The sequence below is a fragment of the Netta rufina genome (genome assembly GCF_964035555.1).
Source record: "Netta rufina genome assembly, chromosome: 3".
NCBI lineage: Eukaryota > Metazoa > Chordata > Aves > Anseriformes > Anatidae > Netta > Netta rufina.
In genome coordinates this window covers 57,365,380-57,381,308 of record NC_140125.1, presented here as the reverse complement: position 1 = coordinate 57,381,308, position 15,929 = coordinate 57,365,380, and the positions used below count along the sequence as shown (strand labels likewise).

The 15,929-nt window shown below is 41.2% G+C and overlaps 1 protein-coding gene across 2 annotated transcripts in view; it reads right to left on the bottom strand.

The window, feature by feature from the left end:
• Nucleotides 1-13,715: 13,715 nt before the first annotated feature.
• Nucleotides 13,716-15,929, bottom strand: part of TULP4 (TUB like protein 4) — a 146,165-nt gene continuing 143,951 nt past the window's right edge. For both annotated transcript variants that reach the window (XM_084283313.1, XM_084283314.1), the window contains one exon: nucleotides 13,716-14,419. In XM_084283313.1, coding sequence (XP_084139439.1) covers nucleotides 14,303-14,419 — 117 coding nt within the window. In that variant the 3' untranslated portion in view covers nucleotides 13,716-14,302. The remainder of the gene's footprint in view (nucleotides 14,420-15,929) is intronic.

Below are 15,929 nucleotides of genomic sequence, written 5' to 3'. Positions count from 1 at the left end.
GAATTTCATGTCATGCGTTTTAAAGACACCTGATGAAAACTCCTGTGGTTGGAGCTATATCTGCAGGAGTTTTCTACCTGCACTAGCCTCCCCAAACCCATAGACTATCCTCCCAAAACCCATAGACTTGCTACTGCTCCACAAACATCAGCCTCAGAGCACTGGACTTCATGAATTCCTGTGCATATTGTCTAGGCCTGTGTTCCAACCACCTGACAATATGGGCAAGACACAAAATTGCTGAATCCAAGGCTAAGCTCAAGAATGTCTTCAGGTGGGAATTATGGCTGATATGTACCCATTACCTGGGGCACAAACTACTCACAGAAAAGACCATCAGCCTTTCATGAGAGAATTTAGGATGTCTGAGTCCTTGCAATGATCACTGATTAGCTCATAGGCTCATTTGTGACATGAAGAATTCATCCCTTAAGCTGACTTTCTTCTGCTGATGACTTGATGAGTTGCTGATGAGATTAAAAACCTTTCTCCATTCCCACAGTTATGTTCTTTAAATGAAAACTTGTTCTGGTGCATCCCTCTGCACCTTTTATTGTCATCTTTTGGAAACATCAAACATGACAAATTTTGCAGCTTCTGTATCATCTGGTAGTGCGAATGATCCTGTGATGTCAATGCCTCAGTAACACTCTTTGTTCTTTGGATTAAATTAATTCTGTAGTAACAGAAACCATGATGATCTCAGTAGAGGTCACACTTGTAACCTATGCAATGTTGCCAGTGCCCAGGGAATGCACAGGGACTCCTTTGGTTCTCTGTGTCTGTCGTGGTTCCGCTCGAGTGGGCAGCCGAGCTCCACCACAGCCGCTCTCTCACCCCCCCTCCTCAAAGAGGAATGGGGAGAAAATATGTGAAAAGGGCTCAAAGGTTGAGATAAGGACGAGAAAATCACACAGTAATTATTGTAACGGGCAAAACAGACTCGGCATAAGGAGATAGTAAGATTTATTGCTTGTTACTAACAAGCTAGAGAAGTGAGAAACAAAGGAAAGAAACCAAAAGCACCTTCCCCCTCCCATCCACCCTCTTCCACCTCCTCCCCCCGAGCGGCGCAGGGGAACGGGGGAATGGGGGTTATGGTCAGTCTACAGCACTTCTTCTCTGCCGCTCCTTCTCGGTCACTCTCGTCCCCTGTGCTGTGGGGTCCCACCCATGGGATGCAGTCCCTGATGAACTGATCCGGCGTGGGCTTCCCACAGGCAGCAGCTCTTTCAAAACTGCTCCAGATATGGGTCCGTACCACGGGGTCCATCCCTCAGGAGAAAACTGCTCCAACCTGGCTCCCCTACGGTCAGCAGCTCCTGCCAGGTCACCTGCTCCTGCGTGGGCTCCTCTCCACGGGCTACAGGTCCGGCCCGGAATCTGCTCCGGCAGGGGTCTTCCACAGGCGGCAGCCTCCGTCGGTGCAGGGCCACCTGCTCCACTGTGGTCTCCTCCACGGGCTGCAGCATGGAACCCTGCTCCACCGTGGTACTCCATGGGCTGCAGGGGGACATCCTGCTTCACCATGGTCCTCACCACAGGCCGCAGGGGACTTCTGCTCCGGCACCTGGAGCACCTCTCCCCCTCCCTCTACACTGACCTTGGCACCTGCAAGGCCGTTCCTCACTCCTCTCAGTCTCCCAGCTGCTGTGTGGCGCAGCGTTTTTCCCCTGTCTTAAATACGCTCTCACAGAGGCGCAAAACAACATCGCTTATTGGCTCAGCTCTGGTCAGCAGTGGAGCCCTTCCCAAACATGGGGCAGCTTCTAGATCCTTCTCACAGAATCCACCCCTATGGCCCCCTGCTACCAAAACCTTGCCACGTAAACCCACTACAGTGTCACAAAACAATTATTTTTCCTAACAAATTCCTCCAACATCCTTTCCTGAGCACTTACCAAGGCCATTTTTTCTGTTGCTACTTGAAAACATCCTAAATTTCTACTTAGACATCTAGTCATAATGTTTCTATGAAGATGAATCATTTCTATAACAATTCTTCTTGCAGTTATGTGTTCCTTCCCTTACTTTACGTACTCTAATAGGTTACAACAACATCAGAGAGGAAATTGGCCAGTTAGCAGACTGACAGAATCTGCCTCATTAGCACTGCCTGCGTTCATCTACTACTCCGTTCAAACTTTCCAAACAAGGCTTCGACGCCCACCCAGTAACTTAAGATCATATATACTTATGGGTCTTCATGAGTTATTTTGAAAGTAATTAGTTAAATTGCGCCTCTCCGTTGTTTCACATGATTACTACCTCATTCATATAATTACTTCCTAACTTAACTATTTTGAGAGTAAATTTCATTGTACATCCTGTTCTCCGAGTCTCTTTAAATGATTATTCCTCAATTGCCTGCCACATTAAGAGTCTTCCAAAAGAATTCAGAGACACAATTTAAAGACAGTTGATGTCATCAGTTGTCTGTAAAACTGTACTTAAAACCATTTTAAACATCTGTTCTTTTGACTAAATTGCTTTTGACTTTGTCTCTTGTACTGAGTAGGCTACGCAGAGTAAATTAATGAAGCAATTTGAGAACATGTTAAATACTGGATTCCGTGTTTGGGTCTTTCAGACCTAGCCTCCAGCTTAGGACAGCTGTACTTATTGGATCTTTTCTTCACTGGTTTGCCTGTAGCCTCACAGATGCAAGCAATCTTGCTAGGAGGCTGTTTGTTGTTATTATCCTTGGAAAAAATAAAAATATTTTCCTGATAATGTTCATGTGGGAACAACTTCTGAAAAACAAAACAAAACAAACCAGGCTTCCACAGCTGCTGTCTTCCTAGTGGTGATGGTGAGGCTGACCATCATTGTAGCACTTTGCATTGCAATGCCTGAATGCAAGTGATTTACACTTACACATCAGCTAGTGAGTTTTTTTGTTCTCTCAAAAATTCGTTTGTTTTTCTGAGGTAAGGTAAGTTCTGTCTTTACTGCTGATTCACGCCAGCCAGCCTCACAGACTTCCCAGAACTCTGTCCTTTCTCAGTGGCTACTGCCTTGCTCTTTGGACAGCTTTTTCGTCATGATACTGCTGTATTTCCAATGATACTCAGGCTCTGGCATTTTACTCACCCTCATGTTATCCACCACAGTGTCCAGAGGTGGAATCAAATTGTGGGTTCTGGCAGCTCTCAGAAGGATACTCTCTGAATTTATGGCCCACGGGGCCACTTCACTGGTATCTGGAGCTTCTGAAATTCGTAACAGAATTTCCGATGTGAACTGTACATAACCCATGATTTTGGAAAGATGTCTCCTTCTTCACTCTCCCTGTTGAGTTCTGTTGATTAGACATAACTCAAATCTGCAAAAACCTGTGTATTTTATAAACTGCAAATAAAGGTATTCGTACCATGTAAGTAGGAACAGTAGCAGCAGGTTTATGAACAAAACTGGCAGCTCGGGTTTAGTGACTATATGGAGAGGTTACAGAATACTCTCCAAGTGATACAAATAGAGCCTGCCAAAATGAATGTTTTCCACCTCAGATTATATTAGCTAACACAACAGGTCAAGGGAAAAAATCTTAAGCTATGTTTGAAGATCTGAAGAAAGCAGGCATCATGCTGCCCCCATTAGAAAGTGTCATAAAATAACGAGAGACAGAGAAGTCAAATCATAGTTATGTCACTTCTGAAGACAAGACCCCGCATTTGGCTGCCTCCAAGTGCGGCAATTAGAGGCTCTAAGATGTTTGAATCATCTTTAGCATCTCCCCTTTGCTACAACCAATTCCTACAGACTCTTCTTTGAAATAAACATCCTTTCAGATAACAAAAGTAAGAAAGTCCTGGATGGCTTCGGAAGAAAAACATAGAAATTAATCTCACCAAAACTGTGCAGCAAAGGGAACAAAGATTCGCTTGTTTCAAAGGAAGAAGACATCACCACAGAATGCAACAAAGAAGTATTATTTAAACTGCAGCTCAGATCTAACTTTTCTCCTTATCCATGGGGAAAGTGAGAAACGGAGGAAAGAGTGGAAACATTAGAAAGGCTAAAAATATCAGGAGATGCACAAAGCAAAACATTCCCCCAGATGAATAGGTTTCCCTTTGATCAAACAAAAAAAAGATATGAAAATGTGCCTCTCTTAAACAGAGCAGAAACGAGAATACGGAACACACAGCCATAATGGACGAGGAGTCAGATGAAAGGGCTGAGACGAATTTCAATTGCATGAAGTGTTCCGTTTTTATTTTTATTTTTCTGATCTTATGCAACTCCCTCACAATTAGGTAATTGCTTACTTAGCTCCTGCACCTCTCCTGTTAAGACTGAATATAGAAAGTTGGTCTGCTGCTGAAAAAAACTGCAGTAAGAAAAGAGTGCTATTTTAATATTGACAGTGATTTTGGTAGTAACGCCAACAGGAAAGGGAATAGGCCATTGACCAGAGAACACCACCACCAATAACCTGTCTTGGTGAAAAAGCTCATGGTCCAGCTAGTACTTATTAAATCATATATACAAGCTTAAATGTATGTATAGCTGCTGTATTCTCAGCTTCTCTTTAAAGAGACACTTTAAATATTGTTTCCTCACTGCACATCTTCTTAACTCTAAACCAGGCAGCATAATCAGAGGGCTCAGGGCACAAACAGCTTTATTTATCTAAATCGTAAAAATAAGATAGCACTATCATAAACAGCCACAACTACATTTATTTACAAACAACTAGTGGCCACGTGTTAAATTTAGCTAGTTTCACCCAGCAGAGAGGGGCCTTCCAAATATGATCTTACAGAGCAATGAACCACAGTTCATCAGCTCAGTTCCAAGGGCAAAGGCAACACGAATTGTTGCCCTGCTTGAATCAACTACCTGTACTGTACCTGGCAGAAAACCACAAATTCACACTTAAAATGGATGGGGAAGCAGGATATGACTACATTTGAAGCCAGTATCCTGGACAAAGAAAGAAAAACCTGAAAAGTGCTGGATCCTTGATCTAAAAGGAAACTGCATGAATCAACTTTGTAGCGCATCTGGGCAGAAACACAGAAACTGTGTTTCATCTGCTCAAAGAAACACAGAAACTAGGCAAAGATGAATAAATAAATAAGTAAATACATAATAATGACTAATAGTAATAAAAAGGCACCAGGCCAAAACAGTGTCATGACCAGAAGCTGTATGGCTGCTCCACTTCTCTGTCTTAGGGACAGAGCAACTAATTTGATAATCTCTGCATTTTAGCAGGACTTTATTTTTTTTCCTGAAAACTCATCTGGAGCTAAGGGAGATTTCATCATTGTTGTCCCTGCCACTCGCTGCCTGAGCAGCACTGGTGCTAGAAAAGTCCTTTTCCTGTTTGCACTGCAAGGCACTCAGACCCCAGGCCAGGAGCTTTCCCTCTTCTCCTCAGCCCCAGAGGAGCAGACTCTTTTCCTCTGTGCTGCAAAACCCTGTTGGGAGGCAGGTAATGCAGAGCATGAGTTAGGCAGAGGACATTGGCAAATCCCAGACAACCTAATTGCAACAGGGCAACAGAAAGATTCAGCTCTTCTCAGGACTTTTCTTCCATACAGCTGCCAGAATGAAAATTCCTCTTTCTTCAGAGCCCAGCCAGTAATGTTAACCTTACCATCTCTCTTCATGTTCCCATGCTGGTCCTTTCCCTCCTTTTTATGGTGCTGGTTTTGCTGAATGCTGAACTCAGAGCAGTGCTGACTGTGTTAGTTTCGACAATGTCACTTCACTGTTTTTAGGAAAAATCAAATTGGAAACATCTCCAGAGTAAGCAGGTAACCGTGTTATTAGCACAGTGCAGCTGTGCTGTCCTTACTTTTATACATACGTGACATCAATGGTCAAAAAGCAAAGCCAACAAAGGTGTTTCCCTCCCAGAAATGGATGATGACACGAATCCTTCTCGCTGAACCATGACATACAGTAGATCAAAGTTAGAGGACTTGCCCCCACTAGGATTAAGCTCCATGATTAAGCTTGTTTTAGAAACGCTGGCATGAGAACAGTCACACTGGTTCAAAACGAGAATCCATTTTAGCCCCATGTTTGCTCTCTTACAAAAGCCATTTGTAGATTCCTCGGGAAGAGCAGGAACGAAGCAAATTCATATGGTGTTTTCCCCCAATGCTCCCCCAGCCTCTGACTACTGTCAGCTTAGGGAACTCTCTGCCCCTGCTGTAGTGGGGGAAACCTTTGTATTTCAGTGTTCAGGCTCTTTCCAAGGACACCCAAGCATGGGGAAAACAGGGCAGGACCCAGCAGCTACCCCTGTACAACTCCACGGGGAGCCCGGGCCCGTTACGAGACTTCACTAGGAGAATCCACACAATCCTCTCATTTATGCCACTACTGGGACATGCGTTGTGCCAGGTAAGCTGCTTTACTACCTTTTTGTTTCCTCAGCCCCCAGAATGTTTATGTTAGTTAAAAACCAGAGAAGGAAGGCTAACCGTCACAGCATTTTATTCTGTTATTAAAGATCACAGGACAGAGGAATCCCTTGTGGTCATGTTAAAGTTTCCAGCATATCAATGACAATATGTGAAGTACCACAAAACCCAAAGGTAATCTCCTCAAAAAGGAAAGCCAGCAGAGGAGAAATAGCACAAGAACTGGCTGATATCCCGGCAGATAGGAACATTATTACCAAGATACCTTTGCCATCCATCCTCCCATATGAATGACACAAAGTGTGATGGGCTGGCACACAGATCAGGTCCAGTGGAACTCGTGGATACAGTTATGAAAACAGAAAGCACAGGGGCATCTGGCTATTTATTACTCAGGTCGTTCCAGTGCAGGTTTGTCATCTGCTCTGAAAGCATTTAAGGTGTTTGACAGGATGCAGAATGTAACAAAAGCAAGTCAGGAATTTTCTAGTCTGCAAAATTTTATTAAGCAACAGCTGGACAACTCTTACAACTCCAAATCATCAAGGAAAAAATAGGGCAATCAGTCCATCTCTCAACCATGTAGACAGTAAAGAATTTGGACAAACCACATTTTTATAGGGAAACCAACAATGCTTTCTAGGCACCTCCTGCAAAATCTAGTACACAAGATACATAAAAGGAGAGGCAGACCAAAGTATGGTTTAAGTACAATGGAAACCAGGTATGCCATGAGGAGGAGAAAAAAAAAAAAAAAAGAAAACATGAGATTCCCAAAAATATGTTTAAAAAATTGTATAGGCATGTAAAAGTACACGAATTGTGTACCAAATTTTCAAAAGCCTTAAGAAAAACATGCTGGGCTTGCTAGCTTAAGGACGCATGCACCCGCATGACTATGTATGCTTATTAAATTAAAAAAAAATGGAAAAAAAAAATAATCCAAAATGATGTTCAAAATTGTAGTACCAAAATAATGCATTTATAAACAAATGCAACTCTGCTACTTTTTTTCAGGAAACACTACAGTGCCTTTTCAGTCAGGTGCATCTCCATGCTGTGCCACAACACCACATATTTTATCTACAACAAACAACGAGATCTTGAACAGACAAACCCTTTTCCAGCACACAAAAAGAAAATGACAAAATGAATGTGGAAACAGTGAAGTGAAGGGAGACCAAAGGCAAAACATGTATTGAGCAAATAAAATAAATGAAGGGAGAATTAGGAAAGTTCTGAACAAATAGCTTGAAACAACACAGAAAGAATTACAAACCAAGCGCTATCTCAATGAAATACTTGAAACTCGGGTGTCTGCACACTGGTAGAAAATGTTTCTCTTTTAATATTAATCCATGTTACCAGAAACAACCATCTATTTGGACAGTAAGAAAAATATTCCACAAATAAACAACATTTGTCAGTCTTCAGAATCGCTGAATTAGACAACGTTTTTAAATTTGTAGTTATGTAAATGGGAGGGTGAAGATTAGGAGTAAACTGGCAGGCTTTAACATCATACCATCTAATTTTTTCATTGAGCACTTTGGACAGGTAAGTATTTAGTGTTTTTTTTTTTTTTTATTTAACTCTTCAGAAAATCATGTTGTTCTGATCCTGCAGTCAGCTAGCTCCAGGTCAGCAAACCTTTGCATTTGCATAGAGCTTCATAACAATCAGTTTGCCTGGAAGCACAAATCTGTCATTATTGATCCACATGAAAAATCAAAAGTTAAAGGGTGAAGTTTTAAATTTTCATAGCAAGAATTGCTGCGCTGAATCCTATTTCATTCCCTTATTCGGTTAATTGTTCTTGTCTTAAAAATCTAACCTCCTAAAGGTAGCAACAAGCCAACTGCCCAAAGAAATGTTCTCCTAATACATCTTTAGAGGTACCAGGCAACATGCAAAGCTGAGTCTTTTAATCTTAAACTTCTCTGCAGGATTTTTTTAGACGAAAATTAAATAAACATGAAGATAAAATCATTCACGTAGCCCATCATTCACAAGTAGTAATTAATCTTTTTCCTTCAAGAATGATGCAATTGAATTCCAAACCTTCAAGAAGGAGCTGTGGTGCCTACCTGCACACTACTCCCGAGGGCAGGAGGGCTCCAGACTGGGATGTGCTGAGGGAAGATTGTGCTTGCTTTGAAGGCGAAGGGACTTAAAAATGAAAAAATTCCTCTACCAGAATTGTTCCATTTCTGTCAGCAGTGTGATATTATTTGCTCTCCTTTACTGGGAAAACCAGTACGCCAACCTCTAAATAACAAAACCAGCTTAATCTCCTGTGAGGGAGTCCTAGAAATGAGAATATAGGGCAAATTTCTGAAAGACTACTGTGGCTGCAATTTTACTTCTAGAGTTCATTGGGGAGGCTTATACAGAACTGTAAACATAGCTGTTGGTTAACAACAGCTTGATAATTTTCTTAAGTGGGTATATGGGTCAAGTAAGTCCTTCTTACCATATAATCAGACAGTGACAGTAAAGTACATTTGGGGTCAGGTTCCACTGTTATGTGTCTTGGTGTAACCACGCAGTGAAGCTGGCCCTTTGTTAGCACGCCAAGCAAATGGCTCATCTGTTACTCACCTCCAACTCAGATTTGCTGGTCTGGAGTGGCTTGGGCTCTGCAGAAGCGTGTGATTTCCAAACTGTTGCTCTGGCATACACATTCTCAAAAGCTAATAAAAACTTCTCTGTCTTCTCTCCTTTCTCTCTTAATCAAGTCAGTTTTAGCACATATTGCTCCCTTCACACAAGGATTTAAACTGTTGCTGACAGGCAACAGGGCACCAAGATAACATAGGATTACACATATCAGGCTGCAAAAAAAACAACAACAAACCACAAACACACAGAAGTTGTCTGAGGCAACAACCAGGTAAACTCCCAGATTTGTCTGGAATTTCTGAGAGGACACTAAAAAAACACAGCACGGAAAGCCTGGGCCTGTGGAAAGCCAAGGCTCAAGGCTTCAGCAGGCATCTTTGTCTGACACTTGTGCACCTTCTTGCATCTTCATAAAAACAATGGAACAAAACTGGAGAGAGAAATGTGGAACTACTTTTCTGTGGCTGCATCACGGAAGGCTTACCAGCTGGATGAGCCTTTGTGCAGATTTGCTGTCAGACAGGCGATATTCAGGCAGTTCGTGGCACCTGTTACTGCTGCCCCTGGAACTCAGTGCAGAACTATTAACGTGCCAGTTCCTTTCCTGACTCTTTCACCCCTCTCCCTCCCATACTTTCTCAGAGCATTGTAATAACATGATATTCCCACTGTTTCAAGATTGAATTGGTCACTCCATGTGTGGCGCACTTCATGCAAGACTTTACATACCAATCTTCATACTCTGTTAGGAGCTTTATTTTGAGGATTTTATTTTTTTTTTTTAATGAATCAGGGTTTCCATTGCATCCCTTGCAGCTCCAGTGGAGCAAACTCGACTCCAAATGGCCACCAGCTGACACAGAGGAGCTTTCTCTGCCTAAAGCTAAACCTTGCGGCAGCTGTATGCTGCTCTTGGAGCTGAACTGGAAGGAAGGGTGGAGGAACACCTGCACCCCAAAGAGGCCAAGCTGCTGCAGGCAGCGTCAGGGCTCTGCTCAGTCAGCTCTGTGCAGCGCTAGCTTGGCTATCAGCAGCACTGTGGCTGTGCTGGAATCAGCTGAGCCCAGCTGAAGGAGTGCGTTAGTCTGAGCAGAGGGAAACACGTACTGCTGTACTCTTTCTCGTGCCTCAGCCAGCTTATACCAAGTGAGTTTGTGTGAACAGCAATAAAGTATGCCAGAGCTAAACCCTACTAAGCTATGTAATGAACTCCTTACAACCTGAGCCTGTATTATACCCTCTTTTATCACATAAGCCACCATATTTTATATCTCAAGAAAAAAAATAAACATTGTACTAAAGAAGAAAAGCTTTATATTTTTAAAAGCACTCCCAACTGAAATATATAGTTGGAAACAGAGGAGAATACACAATGCAGAAGGACAGATTTCTGCAGGTCCCAAAGAAGTTGTCTGTACTCTTCATAGTCTACACAGTCCTCCAGAGCAAACTCACTGCTTTCAGCTGCCAAAAAAATATTTTTGCCTGCCTGAATTATGAGATTTTGTATAATATCTCACAACACCAGGTCTTCCTATCTGCATTTTCAACTTCTTGCAGCAAAACATACTGCTAACAAACAATTACTTACAAAGATGCTCTTTAAATATAAATAAGAAAGTGTGTATAACTCACCGATACATAGTAATAAAATAATCCCTAAATCACTTATTACATTACACAAGATAAATAATTTGTCTTTTGGACGTTAACAGGAAATCTGCATTAAATTATTTTTAAAAATCCCTCAAAAAAAAAAGGCAAAATAAAACAAACAACAACAATAACATAAAAACCATAAAACCCTAGGACTGTCACAATTATTGCACAACCAAAAAAAAAAAGCTTTGGAAAAACATATTCAACCACTGGAAATTACTGTGTGTATAAAAGAACTACATATTTCTGAACACCTTGCTACATTCCTAGAAGAACTTAGTTATCTACAGAAAACCTGGATTTTACTAACTAAATATAAAATGTAAAATCTGTCTATTGGCTGAATGCAATAGCAATCTCCAGGATTTAAGTGATTATTTTGTGGGGAGCTTTTAAATTTGTTTCTTATATTGCATCTCAATGAAAAAATAAAAGAACTGTTGCTTTCACTTGTTCTTTGTATAATTTAGGATCCAGTTCCACTCTCAGAATTTACATAATTTCCAGTCATTTTTTTACAGTTCTACATATTTGAGGACAGTTTATATTTATTATAGTTTTATATCTCTAATACTGGGTATTCACTACACTATTAAAATCCTCAATTAAAGGGACTCTGTCAAAGTATTTGCAAAAAGAAAAAAGATTATCTTATTCTATAATACCTTTTGACAAGTAAACAGGAATATTGGAAATTGCATTTATTTTCCCAATTTATGATAATTACTCTTTGTGCTTTGTTGGAGCAAAAACAATGTCTCTTTCTATGCCAAGGATCTTTGTAAGTGCTACCAGAATGATACAATCCCAACCTTGGCCAATGAAACCACATTACTAATGCTGTCACTTGATATATCTGGTTTCAGTTTCTGGCTCCACATTAGCATAAATCTGCTGATAATTGGAAAAAATGATTATGAACCAAATAAAGAGGAATATTATTCCCTGGGAGGTTAAAGAAACTGCACACAGAAGTCCTTCTATTTAAATTAGGTTTTGTTCAGAAAAAAAAAAAAAAGAAAAAAAAAGAAGAAAAATAGAAAAGAAAAACTAGAAAAACATTCATGTTCTTTGCATGTGATAAAAATGTTGGCTTAAAACTACAGGCAATGTTCCTCTCAGCATGCCATGATATGTTTCGTGTCTTATGGCATGCAGCACACGCCTGTTACATTCTAATTAGGGTCTGACTGGTTATCACAGACCTATGGGCAGGAAAGGACACTCATCAGCCAACTTTCCTTCTCGTGTACTGCCATCAATGGACCCGAGAATTCAGCCGCCTGTTTGCACAGCGTGTAACTCAGCATAAACAAGGGGCTTAACAGTGCTTCCTCCACGAAAACCAAAGAGAACAATTTCCACAGATTTAAAAGGGAACGGGACCAAATCCATTTCGGTTCCTCTGTCCCACACACATTACGCATATAGGAAGGCAAGCTGCCGAGTAAGTCATGCATCTGAGAAGGAATACAAATGGGCCCAGACAACGAAGAGAAATTCAACAAAATTAATTAATTAAAGCAAACGGCAGTCTCTTAGATGCCAAGGGGAGTGTTGTGCCTGACGTGCAAGCAGAAGCTGCTGAGCTTTGGCATAATACAGGCATGGAGCCATCTATTCCCCTCTCCTTCTTTCCTACCTCTACTCCCTCTCTCCAAGGAAACCACCTTGCAGAGGGTTCTTCCTGGACTCACCCGGCAGGACATTACCTGTGGATGATCTGCCTCATTGTCTCTCTTGGCAGCAACCTGAAAATCCTCTCTGACTGGTATCATTCCCTCTGTGCTGCACAGCTCTGGAAGCAGAGCAGAAGTTACTAGCTCACTGCATCTTGATAACTTCTGCTACGGCAGGGTCCTCTCTTCAGTGATATGTTTGTCTAGAAGGAATCAAGTGCAACACAGATCTGTCCTACGGCCAGAATTTTAAAAAAAAGCAATGAGAGAATCACATCTATTCGTCTTAAGTTATACAGGTTTTCAAGTAAGAAGTTAAACAGGATGAAAGACAAAGACAAAGCAGCCATCAACACCTCAGCCAACCTATCTTCCTCTGTGTGCCTTTCATGTCAAAAGAGTAATTTCTGAAGGAAATCTGCAGTTACATTTTGTAATCTAGTGTCAAAACAATTACATGAATGATTATGTTTTTGTATATTACTGGGGAAACTGCTTCTGTATCAGAACATATTCCATAGCAAAATGCAGGCAAGGAGGAAAGAGAGAAAGCAAATAAACATGTACACAAAAAATGGACGACACAGAAACTCTTCTGTGCAAGCAACCCTCCTGAAATGCTCAGCAGGTCTGCATGTCCACCAGAAAAAAACTGCAGCCAAAAAGAGCTGTGCTACTGTTAATAAGCCTTCACCTGTAACACTCCATTTAAACTTTGGCTTGCCACTCTTATCTGGAGCATTATATTCTCAAACTACAGTCACAAGGACTACTCAAGTAGGAAGGTGATAAAAAGGATGACTCTGTCCAGTTTTTCCTTCCACTTTTAACTCATTTGTTCTCCTGCAAGACACGATGTTGTTTCCTGTAATGAAATTGCTTTCCTGATCAAATTACTTCCTTTAATGACTTGCTATACTTCTGTCTCCTTCCTAATTTTAGCACAGGTACAATGTTGTGGAACTCAATTCGTATTGATCACTAGGAAGATGAATACACTGGGCCTTCTCATTCACTTGAACAACTTTGTTTATAAAGTGTAAACACATTTAAATGAGGAGCATGTATAGGAGTGGCCTAGGGGGTACATCTGGCCACACTGTACCTCTCCCAGCTGCAGGCCAAATCGAAGAATACTGCTGATCAATATGAGCAAAGAAGCTCATAATTATTTCTTCCCCTCTTTTCTGTCACCCAATGAAAGATGTTTATCCCCAATAACAGCACACAAAACAAGCAGACATCAATTTCTTTGATACACCGGGTTTTAAAACCACCCATTGGTAACAGTTTTGTTTCTCTTCTGAATAACACATCATTATTTATAAATTAAATATTGACCTACATAAGCCTCCTTGGAACTTGTGGTGCTCAGTTATTATCAGAGATCAGAGAAGAAACACGTGTCTTCAAGTATTATAGCTTCTTTTTTTTCTTTTTTTTTTTTTTTTGCTGCTATCTTTGATGTAGTTGTAGTAGTACAAACTGGACCAGAAAAAAAGTTATGTTCCCTGTTTTAAAAAGAACAGCATGATATAAGGCAGTCTATCAAAAAGAGCAGTCTTTTTTAATCCCCCTATGAGCTTACATCAGCTATTGTAGCAAACACGGCAGAACCACCACAACAAGCCAAAAGCCACACTTCTCCACATAACACTGAATGGCTCTCAACCCTTTGCTCTTTCTGAAACCCAGCACGATGCTTAAAAAAAAAAAAAAAGAAAACACTTGAAAACAAACAAACAAACAAACAAAACAGAAAAAAGCCCCCCACCCTCCACCCCGTGACAGATTAGAGTTAATGCCCTTATGTTGGGCACCACGAGACTTTTCCAGTTTTACGGCCTTCTTCGCTCCCAGGCACCTCTGTGCACCTAAAGCGGGCTGCTCTGACATTTTCCGGTTTGGACTTTACGAGAAGGTTTTGTCAACATTTTCCTCTCTCTCGTCTCTGCTTGTTCATTTGAGGCGTTGAGTCACATTAGCCAGAGCAACAGCAAAGGCTTGCACTGCAGAAAATGGATACTGAAAGTCCAAAATATAAGCATTGCCATCAATCCTTCCAAACTGCATCACCTGGGGAGCAGGGGAAGAGGAGGAGGGAAGGAAAAAGAGAACAAGGTCAAAAAAAAAAAGTGAATCACAGCAAAGAAAAGAGAGAAGAATCAAATATTTTTGCTCTTTTGTAAGAACACTTCTGTTAATCATCCTCAACTAATATGAGTGGGGCTATTCACAGAAGGGGGTATGAAGCCCAAGAAGAATAACATTGGACCACATAGAGTACTTGACTAGTATTTGACTACAAATAGAGCTTTTGAACGTGCTGGACTCTATAAAGCACAGATGTAAGCAGATTGTTACCAATGACTTCAAGAGATGTAGGTCACACCAACATCTTTCTTCCGGCAAGAAAATGATTTTCTCTCTCTTGGAGAGATCCTGACATCACCACATGAGGAAAACAGATTTTGTTTTCAGGGAAGGGGAATAACCAACCTCCTGACCATAGCACTTTGCACCCAATAAGCTGTATTTCCTCTTTTGCATAAATTTCCCTAGCACTTAATTACACTGAGAATGAATTAGCAAAGGGGCAGTGGGAGCTGCTTGAAATGTAAAGCGAGGCGACTCAGGTTGTTCTGCTGCAAGCAATATCTGAAGTTTGGCCTACTATTGCTGCTTTCTCATTGGCCTAATGAGAAGCTCAGATCATAGTTTTCCTGCAGTGAAGTTCCTTGAGCTAGAATGGAGGCTATCTGCAAGTGGAGGCTTTGTCCCATCACCAGCAATGCCTATGGCCAGCATATTTTTTATGGGCATTTATCCATGGTCGCTGCCTTTTCAATGAGTTGTTACAGATGGATGAAACCAAGAGACTACCACTGGTCATTACATCGGATATTTACTACTCTGAACTCCCAAGTTAAATCAGAGGGAGCTGAGAGCTTTGACGTTTTTAATAAACCGAAAGAGATATTCAGAGATGGTACAACTGAACCAGGAATTAAATCTGTATCTCCCAAGATTTAGTTTGGTGTCCTGCTTATTTGTATCAATTAATGGCCTATTTCTGATGTGATAACACCCCATTCAGGCCAAGGTAAGAGAGACGAAAACTAGATACTTTGATTTTCTGAACTTTCCACAAACTCCTCTACCCACAGGCCACACATAGCAGGCCACAAGCCGCTCTTGCTAGACTCAGAGCTCCCACTTGTTCCTTTAGGATTAAGAACCAGCCCCACAGGCCTGGTAACTCATGAGAGGAAATTTTGAACAAGGGAACCTAATTGTATGTCTGTCTATCAGCTATCTGTTGAATGGAGCTTACCTGTGTAATTATCACAAGAACTGAGCAGTGATCATTACACTAACTATTATTCTCAATATCTGACTTCAAATGCAACTACAGCTGGGGAAATGTGTTGCATTTTCCCCTTGCACTTTGTTACAAAAAACACTTACCTTCAGAAGTAAAAGCTAGTCAGATTAAAGGAGGCCTTTGCTCCTATGTCTGACTGGAGTAATTCAAAACATACTTGGTAAATTTACTTTACAGCTGAACTTTGCCCTTAGTTCTGGA